The 23,354-nt window shown below is 47.1% G+C and overlaps 1 protein-coding gene across 2 annotated transcripts in view; it reads left to right on the top strand.

The window, feature by feature from the left end:
- The window catches only part of rho-5 (rhomboid-5), a 49,268-nt gene extending 26,186 nt beyond the window's left edge, over positions 1 to 23,082 (top strand). For both annotated transcript variants that reach the window (XM_037430558.2, XM_075868871.1), the window contains exons 10-15: positions 656 to 817; positions 8,141 to 8,280; positions 9,825 to 10,059; positions 11,269 to 11,369; positions 20,779 to 20,932; positions 22,263 to 23,082. In XM_037430558.2, coding sequence (XP_037286455.2) covers positions 656 to 817; positions 8,141 to 8,280; positions 9,825 to 10,059; positions 11,269 to 11,369; positions 20,779 to 20,932; positions 22,263 to 22,691 — 1,221 coding nt within the window. In that variant the 3' untranslated portion in view covers positions 22,692 to 23,082. The remainder of the gene's footprint in view (positions 1 to 655; positions 818 to 8,140; positions 8,281 to 9,824; positions 10,060 to 11,268; positions 11,370 to 20,778; positions 20,933 to 22,262) is intronic.
- The last annotated feature ends 272 nt before the right edge of the window (positions 23,083 to 23,354 follow it).

Here is a 23,354-nt window from a genome sequence, read left to right as displayed (position 1 = left end):
CCCTGACAAATGTATTGTGGTTTTGGCACGTAAGACCCCCTAAATGAACTAACTTTAATTGAGCTGCATTTTTCATCTCGTAAGTTACGCAACATTTAGGGGCACGTGTACGACATGCATTCTAATCAAGCTGCGTGAAAAGTAACTGTGTGGTAAGGAAGTATGAGAGAATATGATGATAAATATGAATTATGATGTGTGCTGATTATGATGTGATAATTATGAAATATGAACTGACTTAATAATAGTGGACTGATTATTCAATAAGTACAAGGTAGCGCAGTTCAAAGCGTTTCTAATTGCGATGACAGCTGCTGGAAGGTCTGTGGCTCGAACAGGGACACATTGGGGAATACCAGTCTAGCCAGCATAAGCTTCATAAGAAGTAAGCATCATCATTATGATGAAGCGTAAAACGTATTATGAGATGATCACTTTTAGAGACGTTAACATAATATAACGCTTGTTGATCAGCTAGTTAAGGTAAGGCACGCTAGGAGTCGCCCCAATTGCCGGATACATGAGATTGTACGTCACGTAAGGTGACGCAGTCTTTAAAAGTGATCGTCTTGGAATACGGCTCCATGCGAAGGCATAGACAGTCCTGTAACGTCTTGCAAATATAAAATGTTCTTTTTTTTTTTGCCATGTGCAGGCGGACCTGGTCCACTTAGGGGCCAAGTTCACGCCGTGCATGAGGAGAGACCGTCGGATACACGACAGTATAGCAAAGGACCGGCGGAAAGAACGCAACACGGCCTGTTGCGTACGCAACGACCGGTCGGGTTGCGTGCAGACTTCGCGCGACAAATGCTCGGTGAGTCGCCGACTCGAATTCCTTGCTGCGTGTGCCATCGCTCTCTTTTCTCCGTGCTGGTGCTTTTCGCTTTTCACTGCCGCACCCAAGTCGTACATTTTTCCGGACTTTGAAGTGAGCGTACTGTCTTCATTTCTTCCTGGTGCTTTTGCTTTTCTTGTTCAAGTGAACGTTCAATTCCTGCTCCGCCTATTTTAAGATTGCTGCTTTCCTGGAAGTTGCAGTTTGTGTGTTGAAACAGAACCAGCAAAGTGTGAAACACATAGCAGTTTATGGAATACTGGAACACAGGAGACCAGAGGTGAAGTTATTTAGCATTTGTGGCACCATCTTACACCATATATTGTCAATCCTAACTCAATGTAAGTGTTCTCATGCTGCATGACCCATCATTATAGAGGTTATAGAAGATGTGCTTCATGTATTGGTGATTGTTACGAACTAACCGCTCGAAACAGTAGCTTGGTACTGTATAAGTTGTCATGTGAGTACCACTGTTACAGCTCAGCTCAGCCTTACAAGATGGCTCGATGAGCGCCGTGGCTTACGTTAATTTTTTTTTTTCAAGGCTCTAGTCTTTCGTAATGGTTGTGTGAAGTCTGACACGTTAAAGGCATCCAATTTCCTGCCTGCCACATAGACTGTCCATGAACTGCTGCACCTAACGGAATAATACCAGAAGATCAGAGGAAGGAAACGCTACCATAGCACTGATTCTAGAGCAAGATTGTTCTAACGATATTTCGTTCTTGTATCATCATTCACAGAATACAGTGCACTATTGTAGTTTACGGAATGACACTGCAACACGGGAGGCGTCAACGGTCGCATTGGTGTGAGCAGGGACCACCTTGTGATAATTTGTTTCAACCACACACCCTGTTATGAACATTTATTTTGTTATTGATTTTTTGTGGTGCAAGCAAGTAAAAACAGCTACAAAGTTAAATATGTTAAACTGTAGTGACTGTTACTGCCTAAGGCTTTTCACCAGCAGTGCAGTAACATGTACAGCAGTCCAGTAACACACGCAGCAGTACAGGACAGTATAATGACCGCTGCAGTCCTGCAGCTCTGGTTAACGTAAGCGTCGCGTGATGGAATTGCCATCTTTAATTTCCGCATTTATTCCTTCTGTATTTCTTTATTCCATAGATTGATTATTGCTTTGCCAGTGGCCTAAATCCCTGTATTGATACATGGTATATGCTTTTTACTTGGAAAGATCTCGCTCGCAAGGGGAAAACCTCTGAGGTGTATACCTGCGGTTTCTGTTTGTTTTTTGCTTTGTTCACTTATTTTTTTAAATTGAACTCATCTTTGTAACATAAGCAACACATTCTGCGAGAAGCAGCTCGGGCACCCAACAGAAAGGTCAAAAACTGAAGGTCACAGCAATGACTCTTTCTTTTCCCTCTTTTTCCTCTTTTTTTATCCTGTGCTTTTTGCTTTGTAGGAGTAGTTGACTTGGGAGCACATGTAGGCTGGCATGTCTAAATGTTCGGGTAGGCTTAATGAAAGCAAATAAACAAATTCTAATCAAAAGCAGGGCTTTTAAATCCGTTAACTTCGTTTAGCAAGGGCTGCATGACTGCTTCGTGAGGCGTAATCGGGTCATTTTGATGTCTCTTGCAGTCATGGTACTATAGAAGTGCTAGACCTTTAGTCTAAAAACATGTTGAGAGCAAAATGTCTCTTTTTTTAATTAAATTTTAATGCTGTTCAGTTCATAATTGAGAACCTTGTAATGCAGAAATACATTCGTACATCAAGAAAATGAAAAGAGTCCTATTCTTACATATGGCTGTGCTCTAGTGCATGCTGTAGACTAACCCATTCAGCAGATAAGTGCAGAGCCACCTTGACAAGTGGTGGTCGTCTGAGGAGCAGTAGAGATGCTGGCAGAGCCATTAGCGAGTTTCGATGCTGTGTTTGTATGTTGCGGCATGCACGAAACTTTGGCTGTGCACGTTTTACAAGGAAGCTATTCTTGGTGTGCCCATCTAATGGACATGTGCATCGCAGCAGAGCGTGCTTAGTTGAAAAATCTACGAGCCGTGACATCACTGTGCTCTTTCTTGACCGTGTCAGCACACGGAACGCGCAGAGCACATTTCCAGTGTAAGAAGAAAGGAGGCGAAATCTGCAGTAACAGAACATGAAACAAACTTGACAGGTCCCTTTGCATGTATCCGTACTGATCTTGACAGATGCATGGGTGGCAGAATTAAACCTAATTCGAGGGCTAACGCAATCACAGAGTTGGGAGTTCTGGCAGGGGCTCCGAAATTTGTGCCTCCAGAAGTGGACGCCTGGGGACTGCGTTCATTGCATCGGAAGTGCATTCTGTCCCTGTCAATAATGTTTAAAGTTGTGAAAGCTCAGTGATGTCAAAGCGACATTGCAGTAGAAGAACTGCAAATAGGAGACGCGCCACTCGCTGAGCTCCAACCAATCAGGAGGGACAGTCCATGAGGTGGACGCATCGAGAACAGCTTCCCAATGCACAGCATTTTTGTGCGTGCAAAGTCATTGTGAACGCTTCTGTACCAAGTACCAGAGCTCGCTCTTATCTCCCAGGACTAGCATTTCAGCATCTCGATGAGATGTGCTGTGTAGAAATTGGTTCGGTTTAATTGACACTTGATTCATTTGATTCGATGTTAGAAGTGAACACCCTTCTGATTGTTTTTAGACATTGTGACAATAAATGGCTGCCTTTCAAACGGCGTGGCCTGGCAGACAAAGCTGCAATAATCATTTGCAAAGGATTCTGAAATACACCCAAGCCTTGGTATAATGAATCCAGATATAACGAAGTAAATGAAAAATAGTCTCGCAATAAATTTAGTGTTACTAATGAACCATTATAACGAGTTTTCGGATATAAAGAACTTATTTTCATGCAAGATGCCAGTTATAATGAGGTTCGAGTGTAATCTCTGTGGGCACCTCTTGCAAAGATTCCTTTTCTTCTCATTTTATTCTTATCGCTATTTGTGTCAACCAGCCAATTTCCGCTCATACGCCTGCTTATGGCCGATGATCCCCATGCCCTATAGACAATATAAGCTACTTCACCACTTCGCACTGCCCTATAGACGGTGCGAAGTGGTGGCATGTAGTCATATGCTATGCAATCCATAGGTTCGGATCGTGATTGGTCCTGTCGCGCGAATACTTTTTTAGTGTGGCATTTAATGTTGTGTCAACTCACTGTGCATCTCTGTTTTTTTCTCTCTCTCTCTCTCACCTTTCCCGCCAAACTCGCTGACACCCTTCCCACTCATTAAATCTCTCCCACGCTGCTGGTCACAAAGACACGAGGAATTATGGCTGGGGTACGCAAACCTTTTTTCTTTATTGTCTGGCTCAGTTTGGCCCCTCTCTTACATAGCTCCAAAGGTTGCACAGATGCGTTTGCAAGCCTTCTGTTTCTTGGTTGCGGTACAAGAAACTTCAAGAATATCACACGAGTTACGCGAGACCTGTCTAGTATTTGAAACAGATATATAACCTTCACAGCCGGGGCATGATCTTGTACGTGTTTCATAATAGAACGTTCATCCTTGCTGCACGCGATTCACCTAGGCTCACACGTACTACATCCCCCATTCATGACGTTCACATCGGTCCCAACTGATCACGTGCAGCGAGAACAAACATTCTATTGCATAATGTGCACTCAATCGCAACAGGGGTGGAAGTGGTAACATGCGACATCACTCTATTTCAAAACTCAGCTGCGTGAATCAAATTATTCATGAAATTATGATAAGGTTATGACTGCTGTCATTAACATGTGGCCCACCGTTGAGAGCAGTGCACGCAGTTTCCGCAATCTATACTACAGTATTTAAAATCTCGTTGCTTTACCTGCTTAGCTTTAGCTCAGCTTCAGCCTTGCTTCAGCTTAGGTGGTGAGCTTTCATACAGCATCTGTGCACTTTTGTGGGCTTCCCTCGGTCGTGTTGTTACCTCCGCGTTGACAGTTCAAAACATGGCTGCCGTGGTGTGTGATTCCGAACCTGCCTGCCTTTCTTCTGCACGCGTTTTTGTACTAACACCGGCGTTCACTTACTCGCATGTGCTTGTAGTGGTGTTGCACTGGCGCTTGCGCACATGCTCTGATTTACTTGACTGTCCTGCTTTGTCTTGATGCCACTAAGCAAGAGCCAGTACGTACAAGTCGACATGATTTGCCAATACCGATATTTTTCGCGTCATACTTACGCTTATGTCCCGGTCCAAGCGGGGTTAGCTTGTTACAGTATCTACAGTGGCTGAAGCACCATGCGCAGTCTTGTTTTGAGGCAACCTAAATGTTAAAGAATAAATTTAGGGGTTCTCAAATCAGATTGTAGCTTAGGTGGGTTGTGGATTATTTAACATGGAATTAAGAGAATAAGCTCTAGGTCATATTTTTATGTCTGACCATATAAATGCTTCCTCAGATTTGCTGCATTTCTGAAATCTATTAATAGATTATCACATGGGCTACACCTAAATAATTTTATCTGAAGAATCCAAAAATGTGTGGAAATCGCAGTGCGAATCTTAGTTCTCAGGCCATGGCGTTCATAGTTTCCTATAAGTACACTAGAAGGGGCCCTGGCGCTAGTGTCTATGGGAGCTGCAATGCGCATCACTTCAGCGAGCATGGTAATGATGGGTGGTACACAGATTTGTCTAATTTTCGTACTTCCGGCTCCGGTTGGCTTTGCATGACTTGTAGTTCCTTTGTCACGAAACGACAGTCATAAAGTACTCAGCAGTTGCACTCCACTACTTTAACCTTTTAGGTTCACCATTTTGAATCGGCTCACGAAGCTTATAACTGTCCGTTCTCTCATTCGAAAGAAAACCAAAACACAGCAATTAACGAAGCCACAAGTGCGTTCGAGGCCCTTTAGTACGAAGACTGGGCAAATCCATGTACTACCATCATTCCCATGGTCGCTGAACGATCGTAGCACCGCAGTCCCCTCAAGTTAATATTAGGAAACTATATGTTGGCGATGGCTTAAGTTTATCCGCACATTGTAACCGTGCGTGGTAACGATTTCATCGTTTTATAGTAGCAATAAGTTTTCATTGGTTGTAGGTAAGTTCTAACTCTCAAAGGAGTAGTAGTTCAACTGCATTTAGGGAGGTGCGTGCTATCTTCTGTGGGGATTTTTTTTTTCCTTTTCAGGCTTGTGCGCAAAAAATTAAAGCATTAGGCGGTATTCTGAGAGACCCCTTCTTCATGCGCCATCTTCACCATTTTGCATTCTCAGTTATGTCTTTAATATTAAAAAATTTTCACATATTTGTGAGTCTCACTTTGCCAAGGCACAGGTTGAGTTTTCTGTGTTCTTGAATATGCTCATTCAATTTATGGCTGTTAGAGTCATTGTATTTATGTTTTTCAAGAAACAACTTGTTCGTTTCACTTTTTTTTTTTTTGTCGTGGTTCCTGATCACTGACCCATTTATTTGACCTTTCTGTTTGGTTCCTTGTGTTGAATCAATAGCACAAGGCAACTTTTCCAACCGTGCGATTTGACTGCGTGCAATTTGGTTTGCGTCGACGTGTGTGCCGTGTCCTTGCACGACTGCTACAAAGACTGACTTGCGTGCTGCGCTTGCTGAAGCTGCTTGGAAGATCTCGTGTTTGTCTTTTCCGTATTGTTATATTGTTAGCATGAAGCACCTTTCTGGTGTAGCAAGCTGTATGAACATGGTGTGATGTGTTATTTGGCTGCTTAGATGTGCTTGCTTTTTTTTTCTTTCTTTTTTTTCAGTGCGACAGCAAACGTGCATTGGCCGAGAGTTTTGCTTGTTGAATGATAGTTCAGTGTTTGATGTTGAAGCATGATCAACATAATATGAACATGCGTTGTCACGCCCCTGCCGCACATGCGTAAAAAAGTGATGTTTATGCGATGTTAGGGATACTTGACATCATTTTTTTTGCTGGTGTAGCAGGGGTATGTGATAATAGTACACTCAAACCGCATTATAACGAACCCGGATATGATGAAATAACTGTTTTAATGAAGTAAGTGAAAAATAGTCTTGCAATAAATATAGTGTTGAGAATAAATATTTATAATAAATTTTCGGATATGAGGAACTTATTTTCGCGTAAAATTCAACTTTGTTATAATGAGGTGTGGGTGTACTTTTTTGTCGCTGTCTATTTCTGAATTTATCATTTGTTCTTTGTACACGATCTCATTTGTTGACAGGCTGTGTAATAAGCACAGGGCTCTCGCTAACAAAGCTTCAAAATGCAGCTAACCTAGAATACACTACAGCATTAAGTTCAGCAACAAATTTAATTGCAGGTGCTGTGGCCTGCAATCATTTGGATCAGCATTAGGCCCAGCAACAGTTCTGATTGGCATACAGGCTTTTAAATCAGTGTAGGGCTCCATAACAGTTCTCGTTGCTCATTCTTTAGCCTGTAAGCTTTTTAATCATCGTAAGGCTTATTGACAGTTTGGTTGCACTTGCTTTAGCCTGTGAGCATTTGAATTAACATAAGGTCAGTAATAGTTCTGGTTGAACATGCTTTAGTCGTGTAGCTTTTGAATGAGCCTAAGACCTGGCTACAGTTTTGGTCGCACATTCTTTAGCCTGCAAGCTTTTATATCAGCAAGGTGCAACGACAATTCTGGTTGCACATACTTTAGCCTGTAAGCTTTTGAATTGGCACTGCAAATTCTGTATGACAATAGTCATTATCTATACTTAATGTTATCACTAGGGCCACCTTGGCCATGTGAGGTGCAACCTGACCTAATTTCAAGCATTGCCAGCTATGTCTGGTTTGACTTTTATTGACAGTGAAACTTAGAAAGGGAGCTGTGAGCCTTCGTTGCTATTGGCCACCCGATTGAAGTTGCCGGAAGTGCTGGTAGTCATCTTGTCTAGCCATGCTTTGACTCAGTTTCCAGGAGACTGATCAAGCACTGAACCGATGAAGTTTAACTTTATTAGCCGTTTTCATTAAAAGGGCTCCAAATTTGTAGGTTTGCATTTACACTCTTGCATGGGCACTTCAGAAAATGAACCCGGAACTGCGTCGTGCAGTCAGCGCATACACTGAGCACTTTGTAAGTTGCACTTTGTCCTCGGCATAATCCGAATTCATGCATCCTCTGAATTACTCTTTCTAGCCCAACAATACAGAATACAGAATTTGAACAGCATCATGTGGTCCGTGTAAAACGATGACCACGCGAGCACATTTCTTCTTTGCGTGAGTGAGTGTGGTTGATACGATACGTGCCTCAATAACACTTTGGAGTTGGCGCTTGCCTTCCGGCCGGTTAGGAGGTCATCTCGACGTGGAGGAAATGGAACGTGAGCCAACCGGGACCACCGCGATGGGTCGCCGACCCGTCGGCTGTCGGTCAGGACCGGGGCATGACTCAGCGCCGCCTGTCAGGCTCAGTCTGCGGTCAAGACCCAAGGTCAGTATATCTGGAAGAAAAAGACGGTGACCTCTTCCTCACTCTTTGGGGGACAACGAGCCTGTGTAAGGTTTGACGAAGTTGATAGTCGTCTGCAACCTTAAAAGGCGGTGGCATTTGCAGCTGAAAGGTGGACGCACACAAGCCTGCATCAGTGGGCATACACTCTAGAGCGACTTAATAAGCTGGACGGTCAGTGACTTTGCCGTTGGAAAAAGTTGCCGAGTACATGAGTGAAACGTTCTTTATTCATGGAGGTAAACAGCTGCCATGCTTCGGTCACCCGTTTGCACCTTTCCTGCCTTCTTAAGCTGCATTCAATTATAGTAATGTGGCACCACATTTGTTATCTTTCTTGTGAGAAGATTCCGAGGAACAGTGTGGGTGAGATGTAAGCACCTGCCAAACGAATATCTATGAACCAAAAAGCGTGCCATTGAACTGCCAATCATTTTTAATCAGTGCTACCATTTAGCTACAGTGTGCTACCTGTTCTATTTGATGAGATTCAGAATCAGAAATGGTTTTATTTTGTCATTAGGAGCATTACAAATTGTTTGTATACGGAAGGAGGTTCCATAGTCAGAGACCGAATTGGGACCTCCTAGAGCAATGGATACAGAAAAAAAAATGACTGAAGTAGCAAAACAGCAGTACAGCAAATAAGCAAAATAATACATCGCAAGCTGGGAAAAGGTCAATTTAAGAAATATAACTAAAGAAAGCAGGAAAAGGAAGGCAATAGCCGAAAGCAGACAACATACAAAAGAAAAATAATTCAATACTCATAATTATAGGCGAAATCCCAAAATCAGACAACACAAAAAAATAAAGGTAATTCAGCACTCCTAAATTTGGACAAAATTCCAAATTAAGACTAGATAAAAAAACAAAGGAAATTCAGCACTCCTAGACAGCTTTCAGATGAATGCAGTGTGAAAAGCATCGAGCAGGCAGTGCATACACTATGCACTTTGAAATTTACGCTTTGTCCTCGGCGTAATTCTGTGCATAATTCAAAGCATTGCCAATTAGCTGCATTGCATTATCAATTAAGCCGTCCATTACCAACCAGGTTTCCATGTATGCTACTAATTAGTTTTTTAGTTGTGCTACAAGTTAGCTGCATTGCACTATAAATTAGGCTACCAATTATCAATCAAAGTACCTTTGCGTTATCGTTTATCCACGGGTGGCGCCACTCAACACTGGTTTCAGTTCACTGCCTGTGTTTTTCTTATTGGTAGTGAATGATCTCCATCTCGTTAGCATCAGGAGTATGTGACGTTCTGTGAAGATGAAGTTATGAAAATTTGCATGCTTTGTTAAATAGAAAATTCAATTGCTCATCTTGAGGTTTTTGCGCAAGCACACGGACTAAAATGAGAAACACAAACGGATGCCCATTTAAGTTTCTCATCTTTGTCCCTGTGTGCATGCGCAAAAACTTCAAGATGAATATGTTCCAACTAGGCCGAATGACAGTTTTGCTTCAATTTCATGTCATTGAAGGCTGTTACACAGAGATTTCACTTCTGGCACAGGTACTGCGAGGAGCCGGCGTCGGTGTTCCCGTTTGAGTGGCCCGACGACATCACAAAGTGGCCCGTGTGCCGTCGCTCGCACGCCAGCCGCAAGGTGCCCGACGCGCACATGTCGTGCGAGGTGGTCGGCCGTCCCTGCTGCATTGGCGTGTACGGCGAGTGCCACATCACCACCCGCGACTACTGCGACTTTGTCGGCGGGTTCTTCCACGAGGAGGCCGCCCTCTGCTCACAGGTCGGGCCATGCCCTCTTCAGAGACCTTTCTCTACATTCTAAGAAGGAAATCTGGTGCTTTGGGGCTGTTTCTGCCATGCAACTAAAATCGTCGCCTGACTTGCATGGTTTTCGTGTCTCAAACACCCTGCTGTCTCCACTTTCCACCCATAATGCTACATCACGTAACACTGATAGTGCGCACACCGGTCACTATCGGTGCGTGCTGGGACGGCGGTGATAATGCAAGTGCACGAGGTTGATGACTATTGTAGCTGTGTGGCAGAAACACTCGTCAAATACCATATTTTTTCTCAGAGTGTAGCACCTTGACTAAGCTCAAAACAGCTTGATTGAGCACATCGTAGCGCTTCTTCTGTTAACTTTATTAGCTTTGCTGAGGGATCACTCAACTGACCATCGAACTATTTCTAGAAAAAGAAAGTATAGTAACTCCTCCTCTGAGTTGGAATCGTTTGCAGCAGTCACTGCTGGTCGGTCACTCGCATAGCGTATTAGGTGACGCGTTAATGTGCTCCAAGATGCGAGTTTGATTCCCTGTGGTGTCCTCTGTGTTTTGCCTTGATCGAAATAGCGTATTAGGTGACATGTTAATGAGCTCCAAGATGCGAGTTTGATTCCCTGCGGTGTCCCCTGCGTTTTGCCTTGATCGAAATGAAAAGAATGCCTTTGTGCTTAGATATGTGCTAAGATGAATATGTTCCAACTAGGCCGAATCACAGTTTTGCTTCAATTTCATGTCATTGAAGGCTGTTACACAGAGATTTCACTTCTGGCACAGGTACTGCGAGGAGCCGGCGTCGGTGTTCCCGTTTGAGTGGCCCGGTACATGTTTAAGAATTCTTAAGTGGTCGAAATTGTTGGGGAGTCCCCTCGTTATGACACGCCTTGTAATAACCTCGCGATTTTTTCCACATGAAACCTAGTGGCTATTAATGCGACGAGAGCATGGCGCACAAAAACATTTATATTTAGATTTAGTTGTACATCGAAGAATCTCCAAGTTGTCAGAAACTAATATGGAACCCTCCATTGTAGCGTGCTTCGTATTCTTGTCATTTGCACTTGTAGAACTGCAGAATTCAGTTTTATTGCAACGTGTCATACTTTTTAGACTAGGTTTTCACATGCACTGCGCTGCATAGACCCAAGTCTTATGTATTCGTACGGGTCACTCGTGTTTGTGTTTATAAGGTTGTTCGTTTGCAGGTCTCCTGCCTAAACGACGTGTGCGGCATGATTCCATTTGTCAACCCTGAAGTGCCTGACCAGTTCTACCGGTTGTGGACTTCGCTGTTCCTGCACGCAGGGTAGGCACTCTTGTTCGTCGCCCTTTGCCTGCCTCTTTGCGGAGGTTGCTCCCTTCCGTCTATGTCACAGAAATTATGCTCAAACTTCGCTATAAAGAAGTTGCATCTTATAAGCAAATAAGTAATTTGTATCCAAGAATTCATTATAAAGATTATTCCTAACTGTATTTATTGCAACACTATTTTTATTTACTTTGTTATAACCAATATTTTGTTGTATCGATGTCTGTTATATTGACGTTATATATTATATTGACGACTGGAACTGTATACCTGCAGTGTGTTTTTTCTCGTCAAGGCATTTCGCGTCCTGGCGGAGCAGTGGACAGGCTTGCAATGAAAACAAGAAATAACCTGCACATTTCGCAAATGTTTGATGCTAGGAGTACCTAGTACAGGGCTAGAGAATTCTACCATTTTGAAACAGGGCAAAAGACAGAGAACACGAAAAAATGTGGCAGTGCATCATGTCTTTCTGTGTCTTTCATCTTTTGCGCTGTTTCAAAATGAACGTAAACCAACTCCTCCCCCAACTCTCCCTTTTGCAGCAGAATTCTACCAGTTTGTCTGTGAACTTCTTGTCGGTCGTGGATTACCAGGTTAACGAAGTCACCGAGACCCATGTTGAGGTGGCGACGGCATCTCATAGGCGTTTTTCCTGCTGTGTTTGAAGGCAATAATTTTGTGTCATGAAAAGTCGTCACCATGCTATGCATTATTGATTATCTCACAGCTAGCAGCTTTATGCAGTAAAAGCTCGTTAATTCGACACAAGTTAATTCAGAAATTCGGATAATTTGGACCGCTCTATTGGTCCCGGCCAAAGTGCATGTTAATCTATGGGACCAAACCTTCGTTATTTCGTCGCGATTCGGCTCCGCACCGCTTAATTCGGACAAATGCTGACGGCTGCTGCTACACAAAAGTGATAAAGCAGCGCTGGCACCACTGGAGTTAAACCGAAACCTGAGTGGCATCGCCATCATCATGAACTAGTGGGGGCGATCGCAGCGTCACCGAATGTCGGCGTCTTCTTTCTTCTCCACTCAGCGTCTCCGACGCCATTTTCCCTTGTGTTGTCGTGTCGGAACCATCTCTTCTTGCGGAGTTCTCTTTTTCTTCCATTGTGACCGTATTTGCATGCCACCACCATCGTGCGCTACAGTGATGGCAACGCCGAAAAAGCGGCAGAACTACGACGCGAAGAACTTGGCGACTAAAGTGGAAATTTTGGAAGCACTGAAGAACGGCGAATCGCGACAGCAGGTTATGACCAAGTACAACGTGAAGCGGAGCACGTTGGGAACGTACGTGAAAAATGAACAACAGATTCGACAAGCCTTCGAAAGCGAGAAGTTTCATGCCTCTAGAAAACAGTTGCGAACCGCAGCTCATCCCCAGCTCGAAGAAGCTTTGCTCCGGTGGATTACTAACTGTCGCAACGCGCATCTGCCTTTGGACGGACCTCTCATCATGGCGCAAGGTGAGAAATACGCTGCAATGATGATATCACGCACGACGATACACTTCACGACAGGCAACCACGCTCACACAACCATTTATTTCTCGTGCCATACTCCGACCGCACCCGTCCCGACTTCGACCGCCCCGTCCCCTTCTCCCTCTTTCCGTGCGCCCCCTCACTGTTCACGTGACAATCGCGCACGCCACCTCGTTCCTCCACTGTCAACCACGCACAGCCTCAGAGACCCCTTCACTGTTCACGTGACACTCGCGCACGCCACCTTGTTCCTCCACCGTCAACCACGCACAGCCTCAGAGATTCACACCCAGCCTACCGGCACTCCCTCTTATTCCTCACAACTCTCCCCCCCCTCGAATCGTGAATTCGGGGCGGAAGGGAGAAGCAGTGGTTCATGGTACAGTACCAACTGATCAGCATGGGCAATGGTTCGACGACGCCTCGTAACTGGGTCACCCAGGATGAAGTCATTTTCACCAACCTGCCTGACCACACGATAAGGTCCACCTCGCCGTGGTGCCAACTTGGCCGAAACACCTTTGGCTGCATTACTCAAGGTATGAGTGTCCAAGAGCACGAGGTCACCCTCTCTGATGGTTGTTGACTGCCGATGACGGTCATAAGTTGACCTCTGGGTCTGCCAGGCAGCTGCTTGATGCTTCTTGGTGTACTTCAGGGCTTCTCCAAGGCACTGCTGGAGTTCTGCAACAAGGGCATGGTGCGCTGCCTCTGGAGGTTCCGTGTCCTCCTTGTCCCCTGCAGGTTCCCACGGAGTGCGCAACTCTCGACCATAGCAAAGCAATGCCGGAGTATATCCGGTGACTACGCTCTCTGCAGTACGCATGGCAAGGCTGATCTCGGGTATATGACGGTCCCAGTCTTTGTGGTTAGTGCAGTAGGCTCGTAGACATTGCTTAATTGTGCCATTATGACGCTCCACCATCTGTCCAGCCGGCCGGTAAGGCACAGTATGCCGATCTCTGATTCCCCAGTGTTTCAGGAGGTTGCGCCATAATGTGCTGACAAAGGGCTTCCCATTGTCACTGGTGATTGCCACTGGTGTCCCATGGCGGCAGAAGACCTGAAGCATGCACTCAAGTACTTTTGCACTGGTGGCTGCTCGTAGAGGGAATAGCTCTGGGAATTTAGTAAACTTGTCAATGACTACGAGCAAGTATTTGTGGCCACGAGGTGTAGGCGGCAAGGGTCCAATAATGTCAACGCTAAGCTCCTCCATCGGTGCTGTTGCCCACTGACTGCTCATCAGGCCTTCAGGCTTTTTGCGCCTGGGTTTTGTGCGCTGACATATAGCACAGCCCTGCACATACCTTGATATGTCCGCCCGCATGCCCAGCCAGACGAATCGTGCTGCTACACGTCTCAAGGTTTTGAAAAATCCAGCGTGGGCCGCAGTGGGATGGTCATGCGCCATTTTCAATGCCAGGTGCCGGAGGTGAGAGGGCAGCCATGGTACCTTCTTGTTGCCTCTTTGCTGAACAAGCAGGCCACTTGGCTCTAGTTCTGTTGTTTCCGCCAGATCATGGAGAAGGCGATGATCAGGGTCTGAATTTGGAAGCATAACCCCCTGGACCACAGTTTTCAGTTTTGACAGACGACTGTCACGAGCCTGCTCTTGTACGAGTTGCGCGGTGTCACTTAAGGCAGTCATATCATCTTCCAAGGCAACTGCCACTTGCTCAAATGTAATTTTCCCTTCAGGTTCTTGTGCAGCAATAGGAAGCAGTTTCTCGTGCAAGCTGTCGCTGGGACGGTCCTCACATTGAAGGGGGGCTCTACTCAGGGCATCTGCAGGTATATTTGCCAGCCCCCGTCTGTGCCTGATTCGGCAGTTGAAACCCTGCAACCGGAGGACCCAGCGTTTGACCCTGGGCGAAGCTTGGTCGGTGCTGAACATCCACGACAGGGAAGAGTGGTCGCAGTGTATCTCAAAGTTTGTAAACTCGAGATACGCCCTGAATTTGTCCACAGCCCACACCACTGCAAGGCATTCCCACTCCTGGACAGTATAGTGGCCTTCGGCTTCTGTGAGAACCCTGCTGATGAAGGAAATGGGCTGCAGTCCGTCGGGGCCAGCCTGCAGTAGGACAGCTGCAATGCCAATGCCGCTTGCATCCGTTTCAACCACGAAGGGTCGATTGAGATCTGGAAGGCTCATAACTGCATCATGAGCCAAGGACTGCTTGAGCGCAGTGAAGGCTTCCTCTTGACGCTCATCCCACCGCCATGGCTCGCTTTTCTTCAGAAGGACAGTGAGTGGATGTGCCGTCAGTGAGAAATGCGGTATGAAGCTGCGGTAATAACCAGCAAGTCCCAGGAAAGCCTGCAACTGTTTAATCGTGCTAGGTCGCGGATAATCCAGCACCGCCCGCACTTTCTCTTCATCTGGTCTGCACTGCCCAGGGGAGATGACGTGGCCCAAGAACTTAAGGGACTGACGGCAGACTTGCATTTTATCAGGGTTAATCGTAAGGCCAGCATTGCCAATGCGCTGCAACACTTCCCTAACATGCTCAACATGACTCTCCAGATCTTCAGAGTAGACGAGAACATCATCCAGAAAAGCCATGGCGAAGCTGTGATTGATGCCGTGCAACAACCGGTCCATCAGGGTTTGAAAAGTTGCCGGGCCACCTGCCACCCCGAAGGGCATTCTCGTGAACTCATATGTGCCCTGGTGGCAGATGAAGGCTGTTTTTTCTATGTCGGCCTCAGACACAGGGATCTGAAAGAAACCCTGGGAAAGGTCGAAGCTCGAAAACCACCTTGCACGACCCAATTGTGCTAGCAGCCAGTCCGTTCGTGGCATTGGGTAGGCAGGTATGCGGGTGCGTGCATTTAACGGCCGATAGTCCACAGCAAGCCGGTAGCCACCGGATTTCTTGGCAACAAGCACTGGGGCACTAGTCCAAGGGCTGGTGCTATGTCTTATAAGGCGCTGCTCCAAAAGGTCATTTACGCAGTCTTCAATGATCTTCTGCTTTTTTGCATTTACTGGGCGCAGCTTGCATCTCACAGGTGCACTATCTCCAGTGTCAATGCAGTGCTGAGCGAGGGCGGTACATCCAGGAATGGTAGTGAACAAATGAGAGAAGTCATCGAGCACCTTATTCATGGTTGGTATGCCTTCAGCTGGAATAGTGTGCCCAATGCCCGGGACCAGAAGCACTTCCTCAAATAGGCCCTGCAAGCAATAAGATTCACTATTTTCTATCGCGAGCGCGGCGGTTATATCCTTGTCGCGCTTAGCAAATGGCACAATGCACTGCGGATCAGTTCCAATAGTCCACCCCGACAACGCCACATGTAGGGACATGCCTGTTGCAGTCAAAAAGTCTCTGCCAAGCACAATGTCCCGACACAAATCTGGCACACACAGGAAGCGTTGGATGCGGTTGCTTGAGGCCCAATGTATCTTGCACTTTAAGGATGTGCTTGACTGTGACCAACCTGTGGCCAGTCGAAGAGCTCTTTCTTGTACCCGGTGTTTGGCGCCCGTCGCCTCCGCTACCCTTGCCGCTGGCGTACCAAGCAAACTCACACTGGACCCTGTATCTAGCAGGGCCAGGAATGTGGTCCGCCCAATCCGCACCTCCAGGAGAGGCTCCCTGTTGCCGGCCACAGCCGCTATCCGCAGCGCTGTCTCGTAGGTGCTCGCCGGAGTAGCACCTACCGTCTCCCGTTTCCCGGGCACTGGGAGCGGATATGCCCGATTCTGTTGCACTGATAGCAGCGGGGCGGACCGTTACGCCGACCCGAAGGGCACTCGCGACCCATGTGGCCTATGCCTCCGCAGCGGTGGCACGTAATTGCCCCGCCGTCGAGCAGTTGGTATCGCTGCGGCTGTGGTGGCGTGGGAACATGTGGAGCAGGTGATCTGTGCAGCTGGTCCCGGTAGTAGGACGGCTGTATCGCAGCGGGGTGCAACGGCCAGTATGATGCTGCCGACGGATGCTGGAACGGCGCCGCAGCCGCCGCCATTACTCCGGGCTGCGCTCCTGACAGGCCACTGAGGCCAGCCGTATTCCCAGCAGGCCGGAAGGCAAGGTCCCTCGCAACTTGATCGGTTGGGGGTGGCGGTGGTTTGTACTGGAATCGCCTCCAATACCGCTCCATGAGGCCGTCAGCGGCCCTTGCCAGCTCCGCGAGAGTTGCAAACTGCTTGCCCTCCACCAAATCCTGGAGCTGCGGGTGCATCTGCCGCAACACACGGTCGACTTTTTCTGTGTCCGACACTTCGCCGCCGATCCTGTCATAGAATTCCGCGATCGTGTAGATAAATTCTTTTAAATTTTCTTCGGGGTGCTGAGTGCGGAGCTCCAACTCCTGCCTCAGGCGCCGCTTCGCATCAATAGACGAAAATTCCGCAACGAACGCCGCCTTGAAGTCATCCCAGGATGCAAATGATTTGACGAAGCGCAGCCACAACTTCGCGCTCCCCTCCAGCGCAGCGGGCACGATATGCGTGAGCCTCTTGTCGGCGGCGACACCAGTCACCAAGCAAAAGGTCTCGAGGCGGTCCAGGAATTCTTCGGGTGACTGCGCATCACCGAATCCAGCGAACCGCGGGGGCTGACTTCCCGAGGCCCGGGGAGCGCAGTCAATCGCCGGCTGGATCGCCGCCGCCGCCGCTGCTGTCATGGCGCCTGCAGGCATGGGCTCGGCCGTCATAAGCCTTTGTCTGACGGCAGCCGCGATTTGCTCGCGCTGTATGGCGGATCCGTTTGTTTGTCCCAGCAAGTGCTGCAGCAGCTCTTCCGGCACATTCACGCTGTCCATTCCGGTTGCCATGTCGATCCCGGACGAGCCCCCACTTATCACGCACGACGATACACTTCACGACAGGCAACCACGCTCACACAACCATTTATTTCTCGTGCCATACTCCGACCGCACCCGTCCCGACTTCGACCGCCCCGTCCCCTTCTCCCTCTTTCCGTGCGCCCCCTCACTGTTCACGTGACAATCGCGCACGCCACCTCGTTCCTCCACTGTCAACCACGCACAGCCTCAGAGACCCCTTCACTGTTCACGTGACACTCGCGCACGCCACCTTGTTCCTCCACCGTCAACCACGCACAGCCTCAGAGATTCACACCCAGCCTACCGGCACTCCCTCTTATTCCTCACAATGAACATTGAATCGTTCAAAGCGTCAGAAGGGTGGTTTGCGAGGTTTCGAGAGAGACACGAACTTGTCTTCAGGAGTGTGTGCGGCGAAAAGGCCAGTGTTGACGAAAGCGTGACCACCGAGTGGAGAAATGTGAGGCTGCCGGAGCACATCGCCGCATATTAACCACGTGACGTGTTCAATGCAGATGAAAGTGCTCTATTTTTCAGAGCTCTGCCCGACAAGATGGTGACTTTCAAAGGGGACGCGTGCATTGGTGGCAAGAAGTGCAAGCAAAGGATAACTGTGCTTCTTGCCGCCAATGTGACTGGCACTGAGCGCTTGCCACTACTTGTCGTCGGGAAGGCGCTTAAGCCACGTTGTTTTAAGAACGTCAAAAGCCTTCCTGTCGAGTACACAGCGAACAGAAAGGCATGGATGACATCGGACATTTTTCGCGGCTGGCTGCAGCAGTTGGACCGGCACTTCACGTCGAAGGACCGCAAGATAATTATGGTAGTTGACAACTGCAGTGCCCATAACTGTACAGTCGAACTGAACAGCAGCAAAGTAGTTTTTTTTTGCCGCCCAACACTACGTCTGCTCTTCAGCCGATGGACCAGGGTATCGTTCACTACGTGAAGTCGAAGTACCGCAAGCACCTGCTAGAGCGAATGATCCTATGCTCAAAAGCTGGAAAGTTGTATCAAGTGGACTTACTCGGCGCAGCTTTGGGACGTTAAACCCCCCATATCAATCAATTACTCGGCGCAATGCACATCATCGCCCACGTGTGGAAAAACACTCCGCCGCAAGTCATCGCCATGTTTTCGGCACAGCGGTTTTGTGAGGCCCGAGCATGCAGCAGTAGCTGACGATGGCATCGAGGAGGTGTCAGCAGAGTTCAGCGACGATGACTGCCTGACTTTCGATGCTGTCCTTCCCACAGATGTGACCTTTCAGGACTACATCGCGATTGATCATGGTGTCGCCACGAGTGGTCTCCTGACCGATCAAGAGATTATTAATGATGTCACGGGCGCCCATGAAGACCACGATTTCGACGAAGAATCATGCAGCCGGGACCTCATCGCACCTCACGGGAAGTCTCGGAGGCACTGTTAATATGAAAGGACGCTTGCCTGAACACTCCCGACAGCTTGCGTGCTGTTGGCCATTTGGAACAGTTAAGAAAAATTGTGATGTCAGCCGGAATCTGCGCGAAAACGCAGAAGACAATTACAAAATACTTCAACAAATAAAGGTATGCTTCTGTAGCTTGATTTTAAATGTTGTTTTCCCTGTTCATTCGTTGATCCGGCATTCGGTTAATTCGGACAGTTTTTCCTGTCCCGTGAAATCCGAATTAACGAGCTTTTACTGTATACCAGCAGTTAAAAGGGCTCTGCAACACTTTTTTAAGTACACTGAAACCTCTAAATAACGAACCTGGATACAATGAAATAATCGTTATAACGAAGTAAATGAAGAGTGGTCTTGCAGTGAATATAGTTTTAGAAACATACCTTTACAACGAATTTTCAGACGTAACGAACCTATTTTCGTGTAAAATGCAGCTTTGTATCGGGTATGAGTGTGATCATCGAATGGCTCATTCAAAAAGTTTATTGCCTCGGAAATCAACCGCAGCAAGAATGTTTGGAAGCCGTTAATTATGGGCGAAGAGACGGGGACTTATTGCACGCTTTAAGCACTTTCTGTATTCTTTCGAAACAGCGAATGTGCTTGAAGCTATGCTGGGAGGGAGATGACAAGGGGGGGCAAGAAGCTAAACTCGTTTGTCAGTGCACGTTACGACCTTCACCACTTTATCTTATATTTTGATTCGCAAATGCACTGCCTAATTTCAATGAGACTGCAAGTGCACGTGCGTGCTTGTCATGGCAGGAAGTTGATAGGCAGACTAGAGCTCTGCAATATTTATTCCAGAGACAAATGCTAAAGGCTTTGACGTACACTCAAATCTTATTATAACAATGTCACACCAGCCACGAAAGTACTTTGGTATATCTGAAAATTCATTGTAAACATATATTTGTAGCACTGTATCTATGAAAGAGCTGTTCTTCATTTACTTCATTATAACCGATAATGACTTAAATCTGGGTTCGTTATATCAAAGTTTGAGTTAACGGACTGTCTTAACCCTCAAACTAAAGTTACGTCCCACAGCACCTGTTCCTGCGTGTCGGTACAGTCGGTTCACAATTTTGCAAATACAGAAACACCTGTGGCACTACTCTCTGTGTAATGTTTGTTTCTGCTTTTCCTGGAACTGTTTCGACCGTCGAGCCATGTCTAAAGATTGTACAATTGTGGTGTGGCTAAACATGTGCGGTCAGTTAAGTCAGGTCAGATCACATTGAATGTGGTCATCATCTACGCACTTGCAGAACCCATGACTACTTCTAATCATGACACTGATTGGGCCAAGGAAAGAATGATAGCAAAAGGAACTGGTGTTCTTGTCAGTACCTGGAATCTCTTTTTATCTAAACTGCAAAAGAAAAAAGAACCGCTGAACTTGAGTGATGGCAATCTTTCACCAGCGTAGGCCAGGTGTCCCGGCCATGTACCAAAACCGACGTAAGCCCATATAGCTGGGCCACTTTTGTGTGAACAAGGCTTCCATATGGAAGCTGGAATGTCATTTTGCCATTTTCAAACCTTTTCATCTTGGTCGGCATTTGTCGATTTGCTTTTCTCATCACATTGAACGTGTTCGTAAACGTTCTTGTACTGACGCGTGTCGCCTTTGCTCGCCCTTTTCTGCGCAGGATCTTCCACCTGTTGATTACTGTGATAGTGCAGCTGTTTGTGATGCGCGACTTGGAGAAGCTGGCGGGTCCCGTGCGCACGGCGGTGATCTACATGTGCTCCGGCGTGGCTGGAAACCTGGCCAGCGCCATATTTGTTCCGTACAGGGCGGAGGTACATACGTTTCGTCTGTTTTGGAAAGCACGGTCATGGCACGTTTTTGTTAATTAAGATTATGATTTTGTTTATTAAGTTGTACCCCTTTATAAGAGTCACTGATGTAAAGACAATTGGGTACAAGCGACCCTGTTATGCCCACATCGAAATAATTTATCAGTAAATGAGAATATTGTACCCACCTCGTATAAAAGGCAAGAAGGGTTCTTGGTGTATGTCCCTTATCAATGAATGAAGGAATCAATCAATCTGAATTCCATTTTCGCAATGTCCAATACAGTGCTTTGCAAGTGCGAAAATAGGGGAGTAGGAAAAAAACCAGTGCTTGCACTTTTCTCTGAACGGGTTTGACTGTATATGCCCCATGAAGTGAAAAATTAAACTTCGATAGCTAGAGCAGCCATTTCCCTTCGCCATGTGCACTTCGTATGGCTGTCTACAAATGTGTTAAATTTACATAATTTGGTGATAAGGTTGTAGACCAAATTTAAAGCGAGTGGAATGGTTAGAATAAACCACTGTGCTGTTTTACAGCATTTCTGATTACAGTGTAAGTAATTATCGTCAGTCATGTTGTATTTCTTCGTAAACTGAATTTGACGACCTACTCAAATTGCACATGACAGTTATGTGCTGGCTGATAACGCTGCTAAGGCATTTTATTTCAACATCAAAGTTAACTTGTGTGTGGTGCACCTACTGACATCGCCGCTATCACGGTGTCAGCCATCAGTATGTCAGTATGCCTAATTATGATGGCATGAGCTAATTAAACATTCCAAATGGCCTCTTGTGCATCACCAACAGAGCGTTGAAGTGGAGTGGCCATGGAACCATCACAATATCTTGTGTGAGCATGTGACAAAAAGCTCATCAGGTTTATAACATCAGTGTTCAGCAGCAATTAAAACTAGCTTTTAGAAGCATACAGTAGACTCTCAGTAAACGGAAATCTCTTAAACGGAACTGCAGCCTAAATGAAATAACTGCCTCTGATATTGTTAGTTTCATGCTTAGACTCTGCCCCCCTGTTCAACTCTCAGTCAACGAAACTACTTTTAAACAGAATACATTTTCCCAGTCTCTTCAGGCTTCGTTTAATAAGAGTTTAATAAGAGTCCACCATATTGTTATTAAGTTTTCAGGGTGTGCTCACGCTTACCAGTTCATTTTATGAGCTCCTGAGGGACTACTGGCCTTTCATTTGACCCAAAGAAAAATTACTATTGAGAGTTCTCATGTCGGTACCCCTTTGAACCTTGGCATTACTGCTTCCACGTACAATGTATATATCTCCTCTCCCTTATCCCCCCCTCCCTACCCACAGGTGGGTCCTGCGGGTTCGCAGTTCGGCCTGCTGGCCTGCCTGTTCGTCGAGGTGATCCACTGCTGGCAGATGCTGAAGCGGCCGAGCGCAGCCCTGCTCAAGCTCGGCACGGGCGCCGCCGTGCTCTTCCTGCTAGGCCTGCTGCCGTGGGTGGACAACTACGCACACGTGTTTGGCTTTGTGTTCGGCTTCCTGCTGTCGTACGCCCTGCTGCCATACGTCTCGTTTGGCAGCTACGACCGGACGGCCAAGGTGGCCCTCATCTGGGCCTGCCTCATCGTGTCGGTGGCCCTGTTCGTGGGTCTTGTGCTGCTCTTTTACGTGCACCCCATCTACGAGTGCTCCTTCTGCCACTATCTCAACTGCCTGCCCCTCACGCGGGACCTGTGCGATAGCCACCGCATAAACATCACCCGCCAGGACACGTGATCGTGGCCCCTCCTCCCCTCCCGTTGTCACCAACCACCCTTTCGGTGACCACCTCACCCCTCGCGGCTTCGTCGCCGCCGCCGCAACGAAAAATGTCGTGGCTCGAGCGTTCGTCGTTGCCGACGTGTTCTTGAGAGAAACAAAGTTGAGAAGCGAGGCTTGCCTCAACATCCGAGCAGTGCCTGTGACAGTCGAGCAACCATGCATGCGCGTTGAAGAGCGAAGGCAGTTACGTCAATTTGCTAATGCAAGACGTTGGACGCAGCAATACGTGATGTCGAGGCGCGTTTCAAGGAACAGAGAAAATCAGATGCGAGGCTTAGGTCATGAGCGACAGTGGCGAAGTGGAGCAGCTTGAAGTTTTGCTCTGTGTGCACACGAGAGATCAGTGGAGCAGTGACAAAAGCCAATGAGTCGTTACTATTCATGGATAGACGAATGTCGGTTTTGCACAAAACAGTTGTCAAATGGTCGTCAAACTACACAGTCATGGGACATTTAGGTACCCCGTTGGAGGCTTCACTGCGCATTGCTGCAACTTCTGGTAGTATTTACTGTAGAAGTTAAGCGCAATCGACGCATTCTACGCGGGAACGTAGGATGGCACTGATGAGCCTCGGACAAATAGACCTATGACAAAGCCATTCGGCAGCAATTGAGGCT

Source organism: Rhipicephalus microplus, chromosome 7 (assembly GCF_043290135.1).
Source record: "Rhipicephalus microplus isolate Deutch F79 chromosome 7, USDA_Rmic, whole genome shotgun sequence".
Taxonomy (NCBI): Eukaryota; Metazoa; Arthropoda; class Arachnida; order Ixodida; family Ixodidae; genus Rhipicephalus; species Rhipicephalus microplus.
The sequence above is the reverse complement of the archived record's forward strand: the minus strand, read 5'-3'. Positions and strand labels throughout refer to the sequence as shown.